The sequence below is a fragment of the Hyperoodon ampullatus genome (genome assembly GCF_949752795.1).
Source record: "Hyperoodon ampullatus genome assembly, chromosome: 8".
Taxonomy (NCBI): Eukaryota; Metazoa; Chordata; class Mammalia; order Artiodactyla; family Ziphiidae; genus Hyperoodon; species Hyperoodon ampullatus.
The window spans coordinates 11,345,502-11,369,053 of record NC_136921.1 but is presented as its reverse complement, the minus strand read 5'-3'; the positions used below and the strand labels follow the sequence as shown (position 1 = coordinate 11,369,053).

At 38.2% G+C, this 23,552-nt stretch overlaps 1 protein-coding gene across 3 annotated transcripts in view; it reads right to left on the bottom strand.

Annotated features, from left to right (window-relative positions):
• The window catches only part of SPHKAP (SPHK1 interactor, AKAP domain containing), a gene marked incomplete at both ends in the record, with an annotated part of 140,133 nt that overhangs the window by 38,648 nt on the left and 77,933 nt on the right, over positions 1-23,552 (bottom strand). For all 3 annotated transcript variants that reach the window (XM_079710544.1, XM_079710545.1, XM_079710543.1), the window contains one exon: positions 1,444-1,503. In XM_079710544.1, coding sequence (XP_079566670.1) covers positions 1,444-1,503 — 60 coding nt within the window. The remainder of the gene's footprint in view (positions 1-1,443; positions 1,504-23,552) is intronic.

Here is a 23,552-nt window from a genome sequence, read left to right as displayed (position 1 = left end):
TTATTGCGGTAGACATATATACTTAAGTTTCTTTTACATATCAAACAAAAGAATATCAAAACCTGAGAACACAAGCAGGGAATACTAAGAGATTCATACACAGCACAGATTAATTAGAAATACACATCTACATATGCATTTTATAGATTCTAAAAATGTGATTTTCATAATATTACCAAATTTCCATTTCACATATATTTAAAAATTAATATCTGTAATCTACTTGCATATTTAAATACCATAATAGCTGTCCCAAAGATCACTGCTGAAACAGTTTTGTTTCCATGAAGATCACATTAATCAGAGAAATGAGTAGGAAAAAATGCTGTTGTTATAATGCGTCTTTCCTATGTCATAAAGTTTTATGGAAACGCAGTTTTTTTTTTTTTTTTTTTTTTTTTGTGATGTGGTCCCTCTGTTGTGAGGTGGATCCTGCTGGGTTCCCATCCCCTTTGTGATGTGGGCCCTCTGGTGTGAGGTGGATCCTGCTGGGTTCCCATCCCCTTTGGAAACACTGTTCTTAAGATGTCAATTGTTTTGGTCCTTCCTGATCTCTCTTTGATGTACTCTGCACCATAATACCATCAAATGAAATTATATGTACAATTTCTTTTGAAGATCTCTCCAGTACTACACAGATGAGTGATATTTTGGAGCTCAGTGGAAGTCAATAATAAATAATCTGTATAGGCAATTGAGCTGGAGAAGCTTCAGGTGCAGCATTGTCAAGAAAAGAACATTGTGGGAGTAACTGTGTAACTGCAGGTCTACCATATGGTGATAATCAAGTGGCAAATGGTGTGCTATTATGCATTAAAGAGTGTTACACCAAATAGTGAAATCAAACCATCTTCAGCTTTGGGAATGAATCCTTCCCACTGTACACACAGGCTCTAGTTCCGAAGGATTGAGTGGGTCTTCAAGTTGTTGCATGTTGTCAAGGATTTACATCAGGATCTTACAACATTGGATGAGCTTGGAATATTTAGCTGCTGCAGAGTGCAAAACGTTTGAGTCCCAGATGAGTGTAGGGCTAGGAAACTGAGGTTAGATATAAAACATTTGATGAAAGCAGCAGAAAGGAGCAAAGCAGAGGGAAGAGCTAGCTGGTATCAAGCGGGTTTTGCCAAAACCTTGGAAAAGTCATCACAGACAGCGTGTTTGAGAGTGGAGAAGGGGAGAGTAGAAAAGCCACTCCGAGGCACTGGCAGGCAGGAGAAAGCATCTGTCTACTGGGGAAAGCAAGTTTCACAAATATAAGGAGGGCAAGCTGTGTAGGAAAGTGGCAGGAAAGGGATCTCAGGGAGATGGGCTGTGATGAAACCACTTAATTAAATAGTCCCCTACAAAGTGAGCATCATTTAAGTGGAGTCATTTTAGTTCTCTCATCAGTACAGCCGGTCCTTGAAGTGAGTTCCCAGAGAGCCCAGTTCCCAGTGCTACCTGCTGCAGGTGCTCTGAACTGCATGCATCCTTGTTCACATCCAGGTTCACAAAGCAGACCTGGGAAAGAGGGCAAATATTGTCAATTAAATGAAAGACATGACAGTCATTTTTGAAGAAAGCAGGAATTAGTTTGGGGCAAATGATTAGAGAGTCATACATATGTTGTGTAGTTGATCTGGCCTAGAAACAGCCATCTTACCTTTGGTCATCTTGCACCCAATTCCTACTCATAGTTCCAACTGATCCCACCAATGCCCTCTGTCTTTCATGGCCTGACAAACAAAACAAAGCCCCTTTGTACAGAACCAGTGTAACAGTCCCAAGAAAATCTTCAGGTTTATAAAGTGTTGTCAAATCTCATGAAATAGGAAAAAGACTTGTAATACTCTCAACCTCTGTTTATAATTGCAACAAACACTTCTTGCTATTTCCCTCTTCCCTCTTATTTCCTGCTCCCTTTCTCCACCCACTTTTCATGTCATGTACAATCAATGGATTTCTCTGTCTCATTGTTTTAGTTAATTTTAATGTATTTCATCTTGTTGTAGAGTTTGCCTCTTCTGTAGCTATCTTAAATAAGTGTTTGAATAAGTAAGAGTATGAAAACAACAGCTACAAGATTAAATAATAATTCAGAGCAACAGTAAAAGAATTGTACAATTTAAACACATCACATAGATTAAACAAACCACCATGGGCATTCAGATGGGAACGGTGAGAAGAAAATTTTAAGAAAATTTGCAAAGAGATGAGATACGTTATTGAGAGATGAATAGGATTTTGGTGGGTAAGGAAAGAGGCTGACGTCCCTGGGAGGTCAGATAGTATGAATAATATTTGGAGGTAGGAAAGTGCAATGCCCTGTAAAGAAATAGGGAGAGAGTCTGGCTGCAGAAAAGTCCTGGAGAAAGAAAAGTGATAGAAATAAGGTCTTGGAAGGTTCATGTTAAATGAGTTCATGCAAATGAAGTTTTACAATATTTTACTAAAAATCATTCAAAGGTTTTTATTCCTAACATGTCGATTTGATCATGCAAAACTGGAAGAGAACATTAATTATCTGGGTATTTATTCAGATGTTTAGACTTAAGTAGATGCCTGAAAGCATATGGGGGCTTCTGATTTCAGTTAGTCATTTGAGGTCATGGTTTCTTAGAGTTCATTCTTTTTCTTTTTGAGAGAAAAAGAACCATAATTGAAAGATTTTGGGAAAGGCCTTAAAAACTAAAATGGTTATATACTGCTGAAGTGTAAAGATCTCTACTGTCTTCATCCCAAGTATTGCGAGATTTCTTCAAGTTTCCTGGGCTCAAAATATCTTTGCAGTGCATCCTACAGTATTTGCTTCTTAAGAATAACTTGATGGGCATTTGGGGCAAGGAAGGGCATGAAATGCCACCCTCACTCTCATTCAGGTTCTCTTCTTTTGGGTTAATAAGATGGGTAAACAGGGAGGATTCGGGCCTTCCTTTCACAGACAATGCAAATGGAAGTATAAATAGTAGGTGATGCTTGGAAGGGGTTCATGATCTAGAGGAGTTTGAGAATATTCATATAATGATAGTTATTTTGCCCTTGGAAAATTGGTTCAATATCCATTAGTACTCAGGGACTTTTCTTTACATGCAGCTGGGATGATAGTTATTGAATTGATTAGACAATTTTCCATTCACCTTAAAGAAAGGTGCATTACCTGGCCCCTGGGCATCACAAAGCTCTATTATCTTATTTCCCAGTGGGAGAGGGCAAAGCAGAGAGACCAAAGGAAACATCTATAATAACCATTTATCTGCCCTCCAATATTGTCTTTAGTTTCTGAAGATGAACAATTTTTTCATTAATTTTCTGCTACAATGTGAAACTCTACCTATATTTGGAGGAAACCATCCATAACTTGCTAGCTGGGCCAAGACCAAAACAAAGCAAAACATAAACCAACCACTTGCTTATATTTAGTCTGTATATATTTCTGCATCTCGGTGGTAAGGGAGGTTTTTAGGGCCTAATGTACATCCAATTTTAGGAGACCTTCTTTTAGAAAAAGAATGATGAAATTCAAAATTCTAAATTAGATGTGAAAGTGGATATTTATTTATTTAGAAGGAGAAAAGAAATCACAAAAAATTCTCAAATTTAAAAAGACTGACAATAGAGAGCCCAGAGATAAACCCACACACATATGTTCACCTTATCTTTGATAAAGGAGGCAAGAATATACAATGGAGAAAAGACAGCCTCTTCAATAAGTGGTGCTGGGAAAACTGGACAGTTACATGTAAAAGAATGAAATTAGAACACTCCCTAACACCATACACAAAAATAAACTCAAAAAGGATTAAAGACCTAAATGTAAGGCCAGACACTATCAAACTCTTAGAGGAAAACATAGGCAGAACACTCTATGACATCAATCACAGCAAGATCCTTTTGGACCCACCTCCTAAAGTAATGGAAATAAAAACAAAAATAAACAAATGGGACCTAATGAAACTTAAAAGCTTTTGCACAGCAAAGGAAACCATAAACAAGACAAAAAGACAACCCTGAGAATGGGAGAAAATATTTGCCAATGAAGCAATTGACAAAGGATTAATCTCCAAATTTACAAGCAGCTCATGCAGCTCAATAGCAAAAAAAACAAACAACCCAATCCAAAAATGGGCAGAAGACCAAAATAGACATTTCTCCAAAGAAGATATACAGATTGCCAACAAACACATGAAAGAATGCTCGACATCACTAATCATTAGAGAAATGCAAATCAAAACTACAATGAGGTGTCACCTCACACTGGTCAGAATGGCCATCATCAAAAGATCTACAAACAATAAATGCTGGAGAGGGTGTGGAGGAAAGGGAACCCTCATACACTGCTGGTGAGAATATAAATCGATACAGCCACTATGGAGAACAGTATGGATGTTCCTTAAAAAACTAAAAATAGAACTACCATATGACACAGCAATCCCACTACTGGGCATATACCCTGAGAAAACCATAATGCAAAAAGAGTCATGTACCACAATGTTCATTGCGGCACTATTTACAATAGCCAGGAAATGGAATTATGATGTCCTGCTAGTGTGGCTTATTTATCTTATTAGAAGACATGATAATCCTCTTTGTTCCTGGTATTCTAAAACTTCATGATGTTAAGACTGGGTGTGGATCTTTTCCCCCTGGCATTAGCCTATTCTCTGAACTCCCTTAAACAAAATACTCAAGTCTTTCAGATCTGAGAAATTGTCTTATATTTTGATTATTCTGTCTCCTCTACTTTCTATGTTTTCACTCTACCACTTCCATTAGTTGAATACTGGATTTCTTGAATTGATCTTCAGACTTTTTATTTCTTATCTTTTTTTTTTTTGCATTTCTGTTCTCCTTTCTGGAAGATTCCCTTGAATTTATCTTCCAACACTTCTATATTGAATTTTTAAATTTCAACTCTCATAATTTAAATCTCCAATCTCCCTCTCTTTTTATCATTGCTTAAAGGAAAAAGTCTTGTTCTTGTTTTGCACTGTTTTTCTTATTTGATGATAAATATTCTAGGTGTTTACTTATTTATTTATGGAGGGATTACCTTTGTTCTTACACCTTTGTTTATTTCTTTTGAGTCCTCCTTGTCTATTTTATTGCTCTTTCATGTTAGAAGCTTTTTAAAATCTCTGTCCTCTGTTGTACATTTTATACTTAAGAGTGATGAACTAAAACACTGATTGGAAACCCCTGAGTGTTGCTTGTTAATTAGTAGATTTCTCTTAGGTTGATTGGATGGGACCAATCATATCTTTGGAAGGCCTGCTTACTATCAGAATGTTTAGGTTTTTGTCCTGCAATCCGTCTATTTTTCCAAAGAGGAATTCTTCAATTTATTGCTTGGGGTGTGGGTGTTACAGTTCTGGTCTCCTGTGTTCTTGCACCTTGGTGGCCCAAGGGGTTGGAAGGAGTGTCCTATCACTTAGTGTATGGACTTTTACTTAAACTCAGTTTTCAATACTGTGATTTTCCCTTGTATTTCTCTGGAGCCTGGCTTATTGTCAATATGGAATAAACATACAGTTTCATCAATTTATTGAAAACCTGTTGGCTGAGTACCTACTATGTTAGGTGCTGAGAGTGCGCTGAACAAAATCCTCTTGCTGAGGTGGAAGGGATGGTGGTCTCTTGTATAGGACCAGAGAGGGAGTTCAGAGTTCTAACTCTTCTTTACACAGACTGTCAATGAACATTCTTATTTTCAGCCCCTCTGCCTACTTGTCTCTACCATGTTTATTACCTAATTTCTAATTGCTAAATTATTTCCCTCATTTTAAAATGAGAATTGGCTTGGTGTTCTCCTCTGAAGTCTTGGTGTTCAGCATTCTTAGTTCTCCTACAGTCAATTTGGTTTTTATTTTCTGAAAACTTGGCATATCTCACCTATCGTTCCATTCTCTGTCTTCTTGGTTTTATACTTCTTTTATTCTACTTTCATTTAAGTGTGGTTTTAGGAGGGAGATAAATCCATGTACTTAATCATCTATGTTTAATGGAAGCATTCCAGACACCTCTTTCCATCAAAGACAAAATTTCTCCAGAACTTAACTTGGTGCCAGTTATTAAAACTAATAAAATTTTCTTCATTTATTGCAATGGGGTGATTGCTTTGGCAGCAATGGGGAGAAAGAAATACAAAGGAAATCACTGGATACAGGCAGTAAAAGTGGTCAAGGTAACAGAATGGAAGGGAGTAAAGAGGCGTTTCAGAGACAACCTGGAGAAGATGATGACTACATGGGTGTGAGTGAGTGAGAAGTGGCAAAAAAAGTTCCTATTGCCTTTTTTGTTTTCACCCTGAGTTATTTGGATAATAATAATGCCTTTCAGATCGAATACATAAGAGGTTAAAGAACAAGGTGTTTTCTTTGGAGGAGAGGTAGATGATAAAGAGGAAAATTCAGGAAAATTGTAAGAGGTGGAGATTGCAATGGATTGAGAAGTGGTTAGGAGAAAGTAGTAGTAGGTATAGAATGATATATTGAGAAGTTTAGCAATAAATCACTTAATTATAAACTGTTATGATTGGTAAATTTAGAGATTATCTCATTTAGTTGTGCTCAACTGCGAAAGGGAAAGGAGGGGAGGAGATATGAGAATTATCTAGGGAGCTTCATAAAATATGCATGCTTAGTTCCAGGCTAACCTCTTCACTGGGTTTTAGGCATAAGCATTTTGAAAAGGGTCCCAGTTGATTTTGATGTGTACTTGGAGTTAAAAGCCATTTACAGATAAGCAAATGGAGGTTCAGAAATGTTAAATATTTCGTCCAAAGTTCTTTGAGTATAGTGAGAATTAGATCTGGTAATTAACATACTGGAGTTTCAACTACCCTGTTCCAAGTGGGATAAAAAGTTATTGTACAAAAAAATGACTTGCCAGGATTGTGGAATAAAGGGAAGGGTAGAAGAGGATTTAATAGAAAGGAAATGGAAACACAATTTTTTTCTAGAGTGATCAAGTCAATGGGGAGGGTGATATGGATAAGATGAGAAGGAGAGGATAAATGGTAGAGGTACTGGAGTAACAGGAAATGACCATACAAAAACTAAATGGTAAACAAGGCAAAAATGATAGTTGGACTATGAAATATCAAATAATAGTGCTATTTATTGGCTTATGGGATTTTCTATTTCACATTGGGGAAGGTTCATTCTTTGTCACTCTTCTCTTACACCTGGAGGGGAAGCCTCAAGGAACAGGGTAGCTGGTAGGGGAGACTTCAATAACTTACTGTTCTTTCTTTTTTTTTTTTTTTTCTGAGGAAGTATGTTTAATAGGATTCAGAATGTGGTATCAGATTTTATGTCATCCTAGGGAAGACTGAACATGGTGCTCCCTCTAGCAGACCAAACTTAAAAAAAAAAAAACTGCCAAAGATAGCAGATCTTTTTTTTTTATAACAAATTTAATCAGTTATACATATACATATGTTCCCATATCCACTCCATTTTGCGTCTCCCTCCCACTCTCCCCATCCCACCCCTCCAGGCAGTCACAAAGCACCGAGCTGATCTCCCTGTGCTATGCAGCTGCATCCCACTAGCTATCTACCTTACGTTTGGTAGTGTATATATGTCCATGCCGCTCTTTCACTTTGTCACAGCTTACCCTTCCCCCTCCCCATATCCTCAAGTCCATTCTATAGTAGGTCTGTGTCTTTATTCCTGTCTTATCTCTAGTAGGTCTGTGTCTTTATTCCTGTCTTACCCCTATATTCTTCATGACATTTTTTTTTCTTAAATTCCATATATATGTGTCAGCATACAGTATTTGTCTTTCTCTTTCTGACTTACTTCACTCTGTATGACAGACTCTAGGTCCATCCACCTTATTACAAATAGCTCAATTTCATTTCTTTTTATGGCTGAGTAATATTCCATTGTATATATGTGCTACATCTTCTTTACCCATTCATCCGATGATGGACACTTAGGTTGTTTCCATCTCCGGGCTATTGTAAATAGGGCTGCTATGAACATTTTGGTACATGTCTCTTTTTGAATTATGGTTTTCTCAGGGTATATGCCCAGTAGTGGGATTGCTGGGTCATATGGTAGTTCTATTTGTAGTTTTTTAAGGAACCTCCATACCGTTCTCCATAGTGGCTGTACCAATTCACATTCCCACCAGCAGTGCAAGAGTGTTCCCTTTTTTCCACACACTCTCCAGCATTTATTGTTTCTAGATTCTTTGATGAGGGCCATTCTGACTGGTGTGAGATGATATCTCATTGTAGTTTTGATTTGCATTTCTCTAATGAGTAAAGATGTTGAGCATCCTTTCATGTGTTTGTTGGCAGTCTGTATATCTTCTGTGGAGAAATGTCTATTTAGGTCTTCTGCCCATTTTCGGATTGGGTTGTTTGTTTTTTTGTTATTGAGCTGCATGAGCTGCTTATAAATTTTGGAGATTAATCCTTTGTCAGTTGCTTCATTTGCAAATATTTTCTCCCATTCTGAGGGTTGTCTTTTGGTCTTGTTTATGGTTTCCTTTGCTGTGCAAAAGCTTTTAAGTTTCATTAGGTCCCATGTGTTTATTTTTGTATTTATTCCCATTTCTCTAGGAGGTGGCTCAAAAAGGATCTTGCTGTGATTGATGTCATAGAGTGTTCTGCCTATGTTTTCCTCTAAGAGTTTGATAGTGTCTGGCCTTACATTTAGGTCTTTAATCCATTTTGAGCTTATTTTTGTGTATGCTGTTAGGGAGTGATCTAATCTCATACTTTTACATGTCCCTATCCAGTTTTCCCAGCACCACTTATTGAAGAGACTGTCCTTTCTCCACTGTACATTCCTGCCTCCTTTATCAAAGATAAGGTGACCATATGTCCATGGGTTTATCTCTGGGATTTCTATCCTGTTCCATTGATCTATATTTTTGTTTTTGTGCCAGTACCATACTGTCTTGATTACTGTAGCTTTCTAGTATAGTCTGAAGTCAGGGAGCCTGATTCCTCCAGCTCCATTTTTTATTCTCAAGATTGCTTTGGCTATTCGGGGTCTTTTGTGTTTCCATACAAATTGTGAAATTTTTTGTTCTAGTTCTGTGAAAAATGCCAGTGGTAGTTTGATAGGGATTGCATTGAATCTGTAGATTGCTTTGGGTAGTAGAGTCATTTTCACAATGTTGATTCTTCGAATCCAAGAACATGGTACATCTCTCCATCTATTTGTATCATCTTTAATTTCTTTCATCAGTGTCTTATAATTTTCTGCATACAGGTCTTTTGTCTCCTTAGGTAGGTTTATTCCTAGATATTTTATTCTTTTTGTTGCAATGGTAAATGGGAGTGTTTCCTTGATTTCACTTTCAGATTTTTCATCATTAGTATATAGGAATGCCAGAGATTTCTGTGCATTAATTTTGTATCCTGCAACTTTACCAAATTCATTGATTAGCTCTAGTAGTTTTCTGGTAGCATCTTTCGGATTCTCTATGTATAGTATCATGTCATCTGCAAACAGTGACAGCTTTACTTCTTCTTTTCCAATTTGGGTTCCTTTTATTTCCTTTTCTTCTCTGATTGCTGTGGCTAAAACTTCCAAAACTATGTTGAATAAGAGTGGTGAGAGTGGGCAACCTTGTCTTGTTCCTGATCTCAGTGGAAATGGTTTCAGTTTTTCACCATTGAGGACGATGCTGGCTGTGGGTTTGTCATATATGGCCTTTATTATGTTGAGGAAAGTTCCCTCTATGCCTACTTTCTGCAGGGTTTTTATCATAAATGGGTGTTGAATTTTGTCAAAAGCTTTCTCTGCATCTATTGAGATGATCATATGGTTTTTCTCCTTCAATTTGTTAATATGGTGTATCACGTTGATTGATTTGCGTATATTGAAGAATCCTTGCATTCCTGGAATAAACCCCACTTGATCATGGTGTATGATCCTTTTAATGTGCTGTTGGATTCTGCTTGCTAGTATTTTGTTGAGGATTTTTGCATCTATGTTCATCAGTGATATTGGCCTGTAGTTTTCTTTCTTTGTGACATCCTTGTCTGGTTTTGGTATCAAGGTGATGGTGGCCTCGTAGAATGAGTTTGGGAGTATTCCTCCCTCTGCTATATTTTGGAAGAGTTTGAGAAGGATAGGTGTTAGCTCTGCTCTAAATGCTTGATAGAATTCGCCTGTGAAGCCATCTGGTCCTGGGCTTTTGTTTGTTGGAAGATTTTTTTATCACAGTTTCAATTTCAGTGCTTGTGATTGGTCTGTTCATATTTTCTATTTCTTCCTGATTCAGTCTTGGCAGGTTGTGCATTTCTAAGAATTTGTCCATTTCTTCCAGGTTGTCCATTTTATTGGCATAGAGTTGCTTGTAGTAATCTCTCATGATCTTTTGTATTTCTGCAGTGTCCGTTGTTACTTCTCCTTTTTCATTTCTAATTCTATTGATTTGAGTCTTCTCCCTTTTTTTCTTGATGAGTCTGGCTAATGGTTTATCAATTTTGTTTATCTTCTCAAAGAACCAGCTTTTATTTTTATTGATCTTTGTTATCGTTTCCTTCATTTCTTTTCCATTTATTTCTGAGCTGATTTTTATGATTTCTTTCCTTCTGCTAACTTTGGGATGTTTTTGTTCTTCTTTCTCAAATTGCTTTAGGTGCAAGGTTAGGTTGTTTATTCGAGATGTTTCCTGTTTCTTAAGGTGGGATTGTATTGCTATAAACTTCCCTCTTGGAACTGCTTTTGCTGCATCCCATAGGTTTTGGGTCGTCGTGTCTCCATTGTCATTTGTTTCTAGGTATTTTTTAATTTCCTCTTTGATTTCTTCAGTGATCACTTCGTTATTGAGTAGTGTATTGTTTAGCCTCCATGTGTTTGTATTTTTTACAGATCTTTTCCTGTAATTGATGTCTAGTCTCATAGCATTGTGGTCGGAAAAGATACTTGATACAATTTCAATTTTCTTAAATTTACCAAGGCTTGATTTGTGACCCAAGATATGAGCTATCCTGGAGAATGTTCCATGAGCACTTAAGAAAAATATGTATTCTGTTGTTTTTGGATGGAATGTCCTATAAATATCAATTAAGTCCATATTGTTTAATGTATCATTTAAAGCTTGTGTTGCCTTATTTATTTTCATTTTGGATGATCTGTCCATTGGTGAAAGTGGGGTGTTAAAGTCCCCTGCTATGATTGTGTTACTGTCGATTTCTCCTTTTATGGCTGTTAGTATTTGCCTTATGTAGTGAGGTGCTCCTATGTTGGGTGCATAAATATTTACAATTGTTATATCGTCTTCTTGAATCGATCCCTTGATCATTATTTAGTGTCCTTCTTTGTCTCTTCTAATAGTCTTTATTTTAAAGTCTATTTTGTCTGATATGAGAATTGCTACTCCAGCTTTCTTTTGGTTTCCATTTGCATGGAATATCTTTTTCCATCCCCTTACTTTCAGTCTGTATGTGTCTCTAGGTCTGAAGTGGGTCTCTTGTAGACAGCATATATATGGGTCTTGTTTTTGTATCCATTCAGCCACTCTGTGTCTTTTGGTGGGAGCATTTAGTCCATTTACATTTAAGGTAATTATTGATATGTATGTTCCTATTCCCATTGTCTTAATTGTTTTGGGTTCGTTATTGTAGGTCTTTTCCTTCTGTTGTGTTTCTTGCCTAGAGAATTTCTTTTAGCATTTGTTGTAAAGCTGGTTTGGTGGTGCTGAACTCTCTCAGCTTTTGCTTGTCTGTAAACGTTTTAATTTCTCCATCAAATCTGAATGAGATCCTTGCTGGGTAGAGTAATCTTGGTTGCAGTTTTTTCTCCTTCATTACTCTAATTATGCCCTGACACTCCCTTCTGGCTTGTAGAGTTTCTGCTGAGAGATCAGCTGTTATCCTGATGGGGATTCCCTTGTGTGTTATTTGTTATTTTTGCCTTGCTGCTTTTTATATGATTTCTTTGTGTTTAGTTTTTGACAGTTTGATTAATATGTGTCTTGGCGTATTTCTCCTTGGATTTATTCTGTATGGGACTCTCTGTGCCTCCTGGACTTGATTAACTATTTCCTTTCCCATATTAGGGAAGTTTTCAACTATAATCTCTTTAAATATTTTCTCAGTTCCTTTCTTTTTCTCTTCTTCTTCTGGAACCCCTATAATTCGAATGTTGGTGCGTTTAATGTTGTCCCAGAGGTCTCTGAGACTGTACTCTGTTCTTTTCATTCTTTTTTCTTTATTTTGCTCTGCAGCAGTTATTTCCACTATTTTATCTTCCACCTCACTTATCCGTTCTTCTGCCTCAGTTATTCTGCTATTGATCCCATCTAGAGTATTTTTTATTTCATTTATTGTGTTTTTAATTGATGCTTGATTCATCTTTCGTTCTTCTAGGTCCTTGTTAACTGTTTCTTGCATTTTGTCTATTGTATTTCCAAGATTTTGGATCTGGGAAATAGAATCTTGGATCATCTTTACCATCATTATTCTGAATTCTTTTTCAGGTAGACTGCCTATTACCTCTTCATTTGTTAGGTCTGATGGGTTTTTATCTTGCTCCTTCATCTGCTGTGTGTTTTTCTGTCTTCTCATTTTGCTTATGTTACTGTGTTTGGGGTCTCCTTTTTGCAGGTTGCAGGTTCGTAGTTCCTGTTGTTTTTGGTGTCTGTCCCCAGTGGCTAAGGTTGGTTTAGTGGGTTGTGTAGGCTTCCTGGTGGAGGGGACTAGTGCCTGTGTTCTGGTGGATGAGGCTGGATCTTGTCTTTCTGGTGGGCAGGTCCACGTCTGGTGGTGTGTTTTGGGGTGTCTGCGGAATTTTTATGATTTTAGGCAGCTCTGCTAATGGGTCGTGTTGTGTTCCTGTCTTGCTAGTTGTTTGGCATAGGGTGTCCAGCACTGTAGCTTGCTGTTCGTTGAGTGAAGCTGGGTGCTGGTGTTGAGATGGAGATCTCTGGAAGATTTTCGCTGTTTGATATTATGTGGAGCTGGGAGGTCTCTTGTGGACCGGTGTCCTGAAGTTGGCTCTCCCACCTCAGAGGCACAGCACTGACTCCTGGCTCCTCAATTTGGGATGATTTGTTGTCTATTCATGTATTCCACAGATGCAGGGTACATCAAGTTGATTGTGGAGCTTTAATCCACTGCTTCTGAGGCTGCTGGGAGAGGTTTCCCTTTCTCTTCTTTGTTCTCACAGCTCCTGGGTCTCAGCTTTGGATGTGGCCCCCCCTCTGCGTGTAGGTCGCCGGAGGGCGTCTGTTCTTCGCTCAGACAGGACAGGGTTAAAGGAGCAGCCTCTTCGGGGACTCTGGCTCACTCAGGCCGGGCGGGAGGGAGGGGCACGGAGTGCGGGGCGAGCCTGCAGTGGCAGAGGTCGGCGTGACGTTGCACCAGCCCGAGGCGCGCCGTGCGTTCTCCCAGGGAAGCCGCCCCTGGATCCCGGGACCCCGGCAGTGGCGGGCTGCACCGGCTCCCGGAAGGGCGGTGTGGACAGTGACCTGCGCTCGCACACAGGCTTCTTGGCGGCGGCAGCAGCAGCCCCAGCGTCCCACGCCCGTCACTGGGCTCCGCGCTTTCAGTCGCGACTCGCGCCCGTCTGTGGAGCTCCTTTAAGCAGCGCTCTTAATCCCCTCTCCTCGCGCACCAGGAAACCAAGAGGGAAGAAAAAGTCTCTTGCCTCTTCGGCAGCTCCAGAGTTTTCCCGGACTCCCTCCCGGCTAGCTGTGGCACATTAGCCCCCTTCAGGCTGAGTTCTCGCCGCCAGCCCCAGTCCTCTCCCTGCGCTCTGACCAAAGCCCGAGCCTCAGCTTCCAGCGCCGCCCGCCCCGGCGGGCGAGCAGACAAGCCTCTCGGGCTGTTGAGTGCCGCTCAGCATCGATCCTCTGTGCGGGAATCTCTCCGCTTTGCCCTACCCAGGTATGTGGGGAGTTTCTTGCCTTTTGGGAGGCCTGGGGTCTTCTGCCAGCGTTCAGTAGGTGTTCTGTAGGAGTTGTTCCACGTGTAGCTGTATTTCTGGTGTATCCGTGGGGAGGAAGGTGATCTCTGCGTCTTACTCTTCCGCCATCTTACCCGCTACTCTTCTTTCTGATGGCAGCTTGGAGGTTCTATATTTCCTTGTATCTACCGTGAGTGTAGAGAAGATTAACAGTGGTGACAGTGGAATCTCAAGTGAGAGTTCCAGCTCAGAGGCTGGAATTGGGGCACCTTCCCTCAGCGGGTGCTATATACATACTGATGACAGTGATGATATCGGGGCTCCCAGTGGTGGGAGCTGAGGCTGCCACCTGAAATCTATTGCTCCCTTGCAAGCTCTACTCTGTGGCAAACCTCTGTCTCCTGCAAACACCAACAGTACTATTTAAGGGCTTAAGCACAATTCTTGGAGATTCCATGATCTTTAATTTCTTCTCCAGTTCTTTTGGGTACATTGCTGTGTATCTTCAACAGCCCAGAGACCACAGGTGTGAGAAACAGCCAATGCGAGTTTGATGAAATAGTTCTGATGCTGCCCCCTGGATGGAGTCTTATTTGTTTTGCATACTTGATCTCCACATTCAATCTTGAAGGGTAGGATGAAGATAGGAAATTGGACTACATTTATTTCTTCTTATCTTTCGGACCTCTTAAGAACTACCTCCTCAAAGTATTTCCTGATCATCCTGTTCTTGTCTCTTATGGCACCATGTAATTCTCCTTTATAGAGGTTATCACAATTTGCAGAAGCTTTAATTCTTTCCTGTCTTTTTTCCCAACCAGAAGATAGATTCACAAAGAGTGGGACTGATGTCTGTCAGTGTGTATCCTGCATCTATCAAAGTGCATGGCACAGCAGATGTCCAGTAAACAGCTGCTAAATAAATGAAGAACAACCAAGTCCAATTTGACTGGGAACTATGTTATAATGAATCTTGGCATAATCTGGTGGGACCTGCTTTCCTTAGGCACTGAAAGAGCAATTCTCATTCTTTCTGACTTAAAAGGTTCTTAAAATGTTTCTTTTTCACTTTAAATATGAACAAGAGAATAAAGTAAATAAGTCAAAAATAATATCTCTAATCTTCAGGAGGTATCATATTGATATATAAGGACAGGCCAGAGGAAATCATATTTCCACAGGGGGTAAACACAGTACATAAAAACTTGCTTATGAAGTATTGGCAAGTATACTTTTAAGTCAATCATCAGGCAGCTTTGAAGTAAGAGTAGGCAGAATTACCTTCACACTCCCTGTGGCTTGCACTAGATAAGCCTCTTTTACTTTGAATGGCTGCATGTGTGTATGTTCAGGAGTATTTTAAGGTGGGTTGTTCTAGCAGTATTCCTGAGAGTATCTTAGATGGTCCCCATGGTTAGGAAAGAAATAAAATTATAAATAATCAGTGCTCAAAGACACATCTGACTTGTTCAGTGGACTCAGGAAGTTGCATCAAACATCTGCATTTGACAACATAAGCATATAGTCTCAAATACCACTGCACAGTTTGGAAGGCAGGCATGACTGAAAGTAGAAATTGACTTGACTTGATGTTCTACCTCTTTCTTTAAAATTATCTTATATACCATACATGCAGAAAATGTTCTGATGTTCTTTACAAGTATTCTAAATTATCTTTAAAGAGCATTTTATTGAAAAAATGTGCTAAAAATTGTGCCATAGGTAATGAATATTAAAGAAGCCTTCTTATTCATATAACTCCTATTATTCACTCAAAATACCTTGACATGTATCAATGAATGTACAATATTTTTATTGAGCTAGTAAGCAAAAAATTCTCTAATGCAAGGCAAAATTCAAGCAAGGCTGTCCTAGTCAAACTAATTCCTTTCCCGGTGTTCTCCATTTCTACATGCTTATTTGAAGTTCAAACTTATGAGTGTTTCTTTCTTGAGAAAATATTTGAGTGCCTATGAAAGTAATAACTGTGAAATCAAACCACAAAGAAGAGTCCATGGTTTCAGAGGGTGTGTGTCGGACAATATTGAACAGATAGAGGAGGAAGGGGAAGGCTTCCTGAGGAGGTGAAGTTTGAATGAAGATCTGAAAGCGTTGGAGGTGAAGTGAGGGCATAGATGGAGGATGAGGGGAAAGACAGTAAGTTAAGAGAGGGTTCTGGGCAGGGAACAAGTAACATACACGAAGGTTTTATAACTAGAGGGAGCATAGTGCATTTAAGAAGTTGCAAGGAGAGTGGTGGGAACGTAGGGAGTGAGCAGATGAATGGTAGACTCTGAAGCCAGAAGAATTAGAAGGTTTCAGAGAATGCTGGACTTTGGAGGGAATTTTAAAGACCTTGTCTTTATCTTGAAAGCAATGGAACCCTGGTGAAGAGAAAGACCCCCAGACAAGGAGAGACATAATTATGTCTTAGTCAGTTTGGTCAGCTGTAACAAAAACTATAAACTGTATGGCTTATAAACAACAGAAATTTATTGCAATCCCAGTGGCTGGAAATATGAGATCAGGGCGCCATCATGGTCAGATTCCGGTAAGAACCCTCTTCCAGAAGTTAGCTGGGGGACAGCTAACTTCTCACTGTAACCTCACAAGGCAGAGAGCAGAGCAGAGGAAACCAACAAATGCATGAAAAAGTCCTCACCAGCACTAATTATTAGAGAAATGCAAATCAAAACTACAATGAGCTATCACCTCACACTGGTCAGAATGGCCATCATCACAAAATCTACAAACAATAAATGCTGGAGAGGGTGTGGAGAAAAGGGAACCCTCTTGCACTGTTGGTGGGAATGTAAATTGATACAGCCACTGTGGAGAACAGTATGGAGGCTCCTTAAAAAACTAAAAATAGAACTACCATGTGATCCAGCAACCCCACTACTGGGCATATACCCAGAGAAAACTATAATTCAAAAGGACACATGAACCCCAGTGTTCATTGCAGCTCTATTTACAATAGCCTGGGCAAGGAAACAACCTAAATGTCCATCAACAGAGGAATGGATAAAGAAGATGTGGTACATATATACAATGGAATACTACTCAGCCATAAAAAGGAACGAGACTGGGTCATTTGTAGAGATGTGAATGGACCTAGATATTGTCATACAGTGAAGTAAGTCAGAAAGAGAAAAACAAATATCATATATTAACGCATATATGTGGAATCTGAAAAAATTGGTATAGACGATCATATGTACAAAGCAGAAATAGAAACACAGATATAGAGAATAAACTTACGGATACCAAGGGGGGAAAGGGGAAGGTGGGATGAATTGGGAGATTAGGATTGATGTATAAACACTGTTGATGCTATGTATAAAATAGATAACTAATGAGAACCTACTGTATAGCACAGGGAACTCTATTCAATGCTCTGTGGTGACCTAAATGGGAAGGAAATCCACAAAAGAGGGGGTATATGTATACGTATAGCTGATTCACTTTGCTGTACAGTAGAAACTAACACAACCGTCTAAAGCAACTATACTCCAATAAAAAAAAAAAGACTCTCATAAAGGCACTAATCCCATTCAGCAGGACTTCACTCTTATGACCTTATCAAACCCTAATCACCACCCAAAGGCCACGTCTCCTGATGCCATCACACTGTGGTGGTAGGATTCCAACATATGAATTTCAGAAGGACACATTTAGTCTATAACCTCATGTTTCTGTTTTGGAAAGACCACTATGTGGGTAGTTCCTTCCCCCTGAACTCTATGCCTCTCCTTAATTTTAACCTCAGATTAAAAATTGGTTTCATTTAATCTCATTCCTTGTATATCTGCAGAGTTGCAGATATAGGTCTACATGTCTGTTTTGTTCCTGCTGCCATTGCTTGATTCAGAACCTCATTCTCTATAACCAGGAGCAAAAGACTTTAATTAACATCCCCAGCTCTAGCTCCCTCAATTTTAGCCCACTCTGTGTCCTGCTCCTCCCAGACTAAGAAGCTTCCATTTCCCTTAATATCTAGAGAAATCTTAGTAAGTGGTATAAGTCATTCCATGCCCTAAGTGCTTATACATACATCATTATACATGTATTGTTACATTTTGCATCCTTTAATCTTCACTTATATTATACCATTATATGTGCATTATATCATTATACCATTTAATCCTCATCACCCCCAGACAACGTGGGTACTATCATTTCACTGCACTCTGCTTGTCAACCCTGCTCTCTAAGATCCAGCCAAATGAGACCAATGGTGTTTACTGAATATGCCCAGGGTTTTTTTTTTTTCCTCTGCACCTATGCTCACACCTTTAGCACTACTGGGGTTGGGAGCTGTTACCTCTGCTGTGCTCTGTACCCCCTCGTCAGAACATCCATTCAGACTTGAACTAATGTGCTACCTTCTTCAATACCTTCACTTGCAGATTTTCTGAAGTGCTGTGCTCCCCTTAGCATTTGTTCTTAAGAACTGCTAAATAGCATTAGAATATTAATGTGAATAATAAAGGGGTTTCTTTTAATAGTTCATCAATTCCCTATTAGAAGGGTCTGCTTATTTACTTTCTTTTTTTAATTCTTAAGTTTTTGTATGGTAAAATTTACACACAGTAAGGTTCACTTTTTTTGGGTGTACATGTCTATGCAGTTTTATACATACATAAAGTCTTGTAACCACTACAAGATATAGAACAATATAGACACCCCAAAGAATTCCCTTTTCTTTCATAAGCAGACCCTCTCTCCATCCTTAATCACTGCAATCACTGACCTGTTGTCTGTACCTATAGTTTTGCCTTTTCGAAAATGCCATGTAAGTGGGATTGCATAGTATATAACCATTTAAGACTACGTTCTTTCACTCAGCAAGCTGCATTTGAGGTTTATCCACGTTGTGTGTATTTATTGTTTGTTCCTCTTTATTGCTGTGTAGTATTCCATTGTTTGGATGTATCACAGTGTACCTATTCACCTGTTTAGTCACTAACTACAGGTTTTTGTATGAACATAAGTTTTGATTCCCCTTGGGCAAACACCTACGAATGGGATTACTTGGTTGTCTGGTAAGTGTTATGTTTAACTTCTAAGAAGAGGCCAAACTGTTTTCCAGAGTGACTATAACATATTTTATTCCTTGCTTATTCACTTCTGCAATTTTTTAATGTGACTGAAAAAATGATCTTCTCCAAGCGTTTTCTAAACTGATTTATACAAGTGGCAAGACTGAACTGCTGTCATGATGTTGCAAAATAAACTGCATGTGCTGGCTAAATATTCCAGCCAGTGAGTGCAAAGGCTGAGAGAGAAAAGAAAATTTTTTTCTTGTGAAAAACAGAATCTGAAACATGGGCTCATTATTTGCTACTTTATCCTCCAATTCTTGTTGTTAGATGAGATGAAACTTAAAATACAGCAAAGAACATTCATTCAGGTGCTACTATATGGACTGGATGGTAAATTTTATCTTATAGAAACTGAGCAGGAACCACCCACCCCCTTGTCCCCTGCATCCTGTGTGTAGAAAACCTTTAGCCTTTTACGACTTCCCAGAGTTCCAAAGAGCAAATTTAATCAGAAAAGTGAGAAAATGCAGAAACAAAGGAAGACAGTCAAGCAAGACAAAATAATAATATTTGAGTCATAAAACAAAGTCAGGGACCTTTAGTTCCTCCTCAAGGTCTATAGGTAATTTTCTGAGCATATCCTTGAGTTGTTTTGCAGATACTGAAACCCCACTACGTGGAAGAAGTTAAATGCATGCTGACCACAAGCCTACTGACGTCAATGCTCTATACCACATTAACACACTGAAGAATCAAAATCATATGATCATCTCAAAAGATGTGGAAAAACTTTTGACATTATTTAATATCTATTTATGATAAAAACTCTCAACAAAGTGGATATAGAGGGAACATACCTCAACATAATAAAGACCATATATGGCAAACACACAGCCAACATTATACTCCATGATGAAAAAAACTGAAAGCACTTCCTTTAGGATCAGGAAAGAAACAAGGATGCCCACTCTCACCACTTTAATTCAACATAGTATGAGACACTGGGATAAACTGCTCCCATCCAAGGTTTCTGTTTTCCTTTTTGATGATAAAAATAGTCCTTAGGAAGAAGGTTAATTAAATTTCTACAGGGCTTCAAACATTGATACTCAGACATAAATTAATTAGAAAAAGAGTTTTTTAAGCAATTTATACAGGTGTCCAGCTGAGACCTTCAGAGCTAATGCAGCAGCAGACAATTTCATTATGCATCTTCTCATGCAGACATTTGGTCTTCATAAAAATCCTACAAAGAAGAGGCTATTATGACTCCCACGTGAGGAATCTGAGACCCAGAAAAGTTAAGTAACTTGTACAGAGTCACAGAGCTGCTGAGTGATAGCCAGGATTAATTCCCAAGCAGTCTCTCTTAGAGGTCTGTGCCCTGCTATGCTTTTTAGCATAGTATTTACTATATGATATATTATATATTATATAATATACTATGTTACATATGTTGTGATACATACTGTATTATGTATATAATATATATTTTACTATGCTGTTTTTAAAAGATGATGACTTGTATAGACTGTCAGTGGTTCTAATTTGATTAAGAATTGGATACATTTTCAGCACTTCATTCTAGTAGTCTAAGGTGGTCTTTTTTTTTTTTAAAACCATGGCTTAGTGATTGGAATGTGATATTTACTTCCAGGTCTTTAATATATTTGTGATTGAAGCCATGATGGTTGTTGAGAATTTTTCTCTTCAAGAGGCATCTCATGTCAACCTCAGTTGTGATTTGGTTAAATTCACAAAGAGCTTGAAGTAGGAACCAAGATGGATGGCAGCACTTGGGAAAGATGTTCCACAGGGAGAGGGTGACAGTTCTCAGGAAGTGCTCTGAGTTTGATGGGTGATTGCAAAAGGACCAGGAGAAGAAGAGACATTACCAAGATCAGCCCATGAGAGGGGAAAGCAGTGGTCTCATCTCTAAGAGTGGAGCACAGGTTAAAGCTTGTGACAGAGGCTCCATAAACCACACTGGGTTTGGGACCAACCTTGGACAAATTTTGGGGCATCTTGTAGTTCTCCATTTTCATGGGTGTGCTTCAAATATGATATATGTGGATATTCTTTTCTTAGTGTTAAACTTTCTCCATAACAACATAATAATAGGCGATAATAGCAACATGCATGACAGACTCTACTGCTTCCAGGGATGTGCACCTAGGGATAGCAAGACCATGGATAAGAGTTTAAGTCAATTAGCTTTATTATTGTGTCATTATTATTTATTAATATTATTATTTCTAGTTGGAGTCTCAATTTTACCCTTGACCTTGTAACAGAAATTTACAATATGTGATTCAAACAAGGATTTTTGCTTGGCGATAGCTGTGATATTTGGGTCAAGGTATTTACACTCTGAGTATCCAAGACATGAATTTTTTGGAAAAGAGTATTAGCTGTAGTTTCTAGAAAAAAGAAAAAGAAAAGAAAAAAATATTTTCCTTGAAAAACTAATGGATCTCATAGTGACCAAATCTAGACTCCGGCCTTATTAGCCCTGGTATAATGAATGTCACCCAATTCCTTTCACACATTGTAAACTGGCACTTTCACTCCAGAATTAGACAATATAGCCTGGAAATGTGTTTAGTGTTCATTGGTAGTATTTTAAGTGAAATCAAGGTAACATGAAACAATTGAGTGATTTCTCATAAAAACTCTGGATTTCCAACTTCTAGAGGAACTCTGGGACAAAAGGTTTCATTTCCATATGACAGTCTCCCCCAGATCCTTTTAAGTGTGGCAAGTCTTCCATCACTTCCTATTGTATCCTGAACAGTGAGGTAGCCTGGTAAATGCCATGTCATTGGTTTCTGCATGGTAATTTTTTTAAGAGCAGAGAAAATCATCTCTGTACCCATGTCTTTATTAAAAGTGGGGAAATAAAAATGCCAAGACTGTGAGTTTTAAGAAAAATGGTAGAGATCCCATTTCCTTGTGAAAGTTAGTGCTAGATCCATGTTTGATATGCAGAGTATATCTGTGTTTAAAAGAAACAAAACAAAATGATAAAATAATATTATGAAACATCCATCATAAAGAACTACACAGGTATAAAAAATGATGCATGATGAAACAATTGGTGATCTGTTAAAATGGACTGAAATTTTAAATGCATTTGTTTTGGATATGAGTAAAATAACTGATGCTTCTGTGGAATTAGTTATGCATTAGGGGAAATAACCTGTCTGGGCAATTGCTTTTTACAGATGACAGGTTTATTAAATAGTCTATTGAGTGTAGCAGAAATCATGTGTTCTGAACAGAAACAAGTTTTACAAACAAAAGTCTAGCTGGAAATAATGTTGCTTGGCATGCTGAAGGACTGCTATTTTACTATATAATTTACATGGAAAAAGTTATTTGTGGCATCTGCTCAAAGCACAGATTGATTTCTATCTATCTATCTATCTATCTATCTATCTATCTATCTATCTATCATCTGTCTATGTATCTATCTGTCTATGTAGTACTAACCAGTTAATTCTATTTGTTCTTGGTATTGATAATTTTGATTTTATGGAGAACTTTTGGATATAGTTCTCCTGATGGCATAATACCAGGAAATGAGCTACTTTACTGAGAGAAGTTGAACAGCTTATTGTAGACTAGTCAAAACTGGTGAGACATTAGAAAACTAACATACTGGGTGGTAACCTTTTTCAAGAATGTAGAATTTTGGTTCATGTAGTACATTATGAACTAGTTTTTGTTTGTCTGTTTTGGTTAGAAAGTTAACACTAGATAACGTTATGAACATTGCAATTAACTCCATCAACTCAATAAGCTCCCATTGCTTGAGTCAAGATGAGATTTCTGGATGAACTGGACATGCAGTACTACACGGCTTTGATGGCTTCATATGACAAAGTGCTGAGGAGAAGTTTAACTGTTCAAAACATTGACTTATTCATGGGTTCATGACTGCGTTAAAGATTTAGCCATTTAAGTTGCCAGTACAACTCTTCCAATCACTGGATAGCTATCAAAATGCGTGATTTCACTTCTCTAGTAATCCTGAAAGTTGGTATTTGCAGATGCCATTTGGGAAGGAATAACCTGACCCACCTTTATATGCTAAAATCAGTTTCCCAAACGAAACAGAACCACATTCTTCACACCATGGTTTTGAAGGCTGATGTTTAAAAAGATTTCTCTGGTTGATGTTAAACTGCAAGTAAATTTAATTAATTTTGCTCAATTTCTCTTTCTTAATATTTCCAATTGTGAAGGAAGAATTGGATATTACTGAAATACAGAATAATAAAATCATAAGTACTGGAATCTAAAAATGATGACTTTGGGACACTGTAATTCTATTTTCCAAGATGGAATTACCTAAAGTATAAGAAGCACAGGTGTATCCAGCCTTGTCAGTACCTGTGTTTGGGAAGAGTTGTTTTCTATTATGGAAAGCAATAAAAGTAAATATCACACCCAGCTAGAGGAACCATGACTGAACTTGGTCTTGCACATTGTAAACTGAAATGTAAAGCCTGCCGTTGACATCTTGTGTAGAAGAAAAAGTTTCAGATTTTTAGTTTCAGATCAAGTTCTAGTAACTTATGATATAAAAATATAGTAATGCGATGTTTCTAGTTTTAGAGCATATAGTTAAAATTTTTGATTTTAA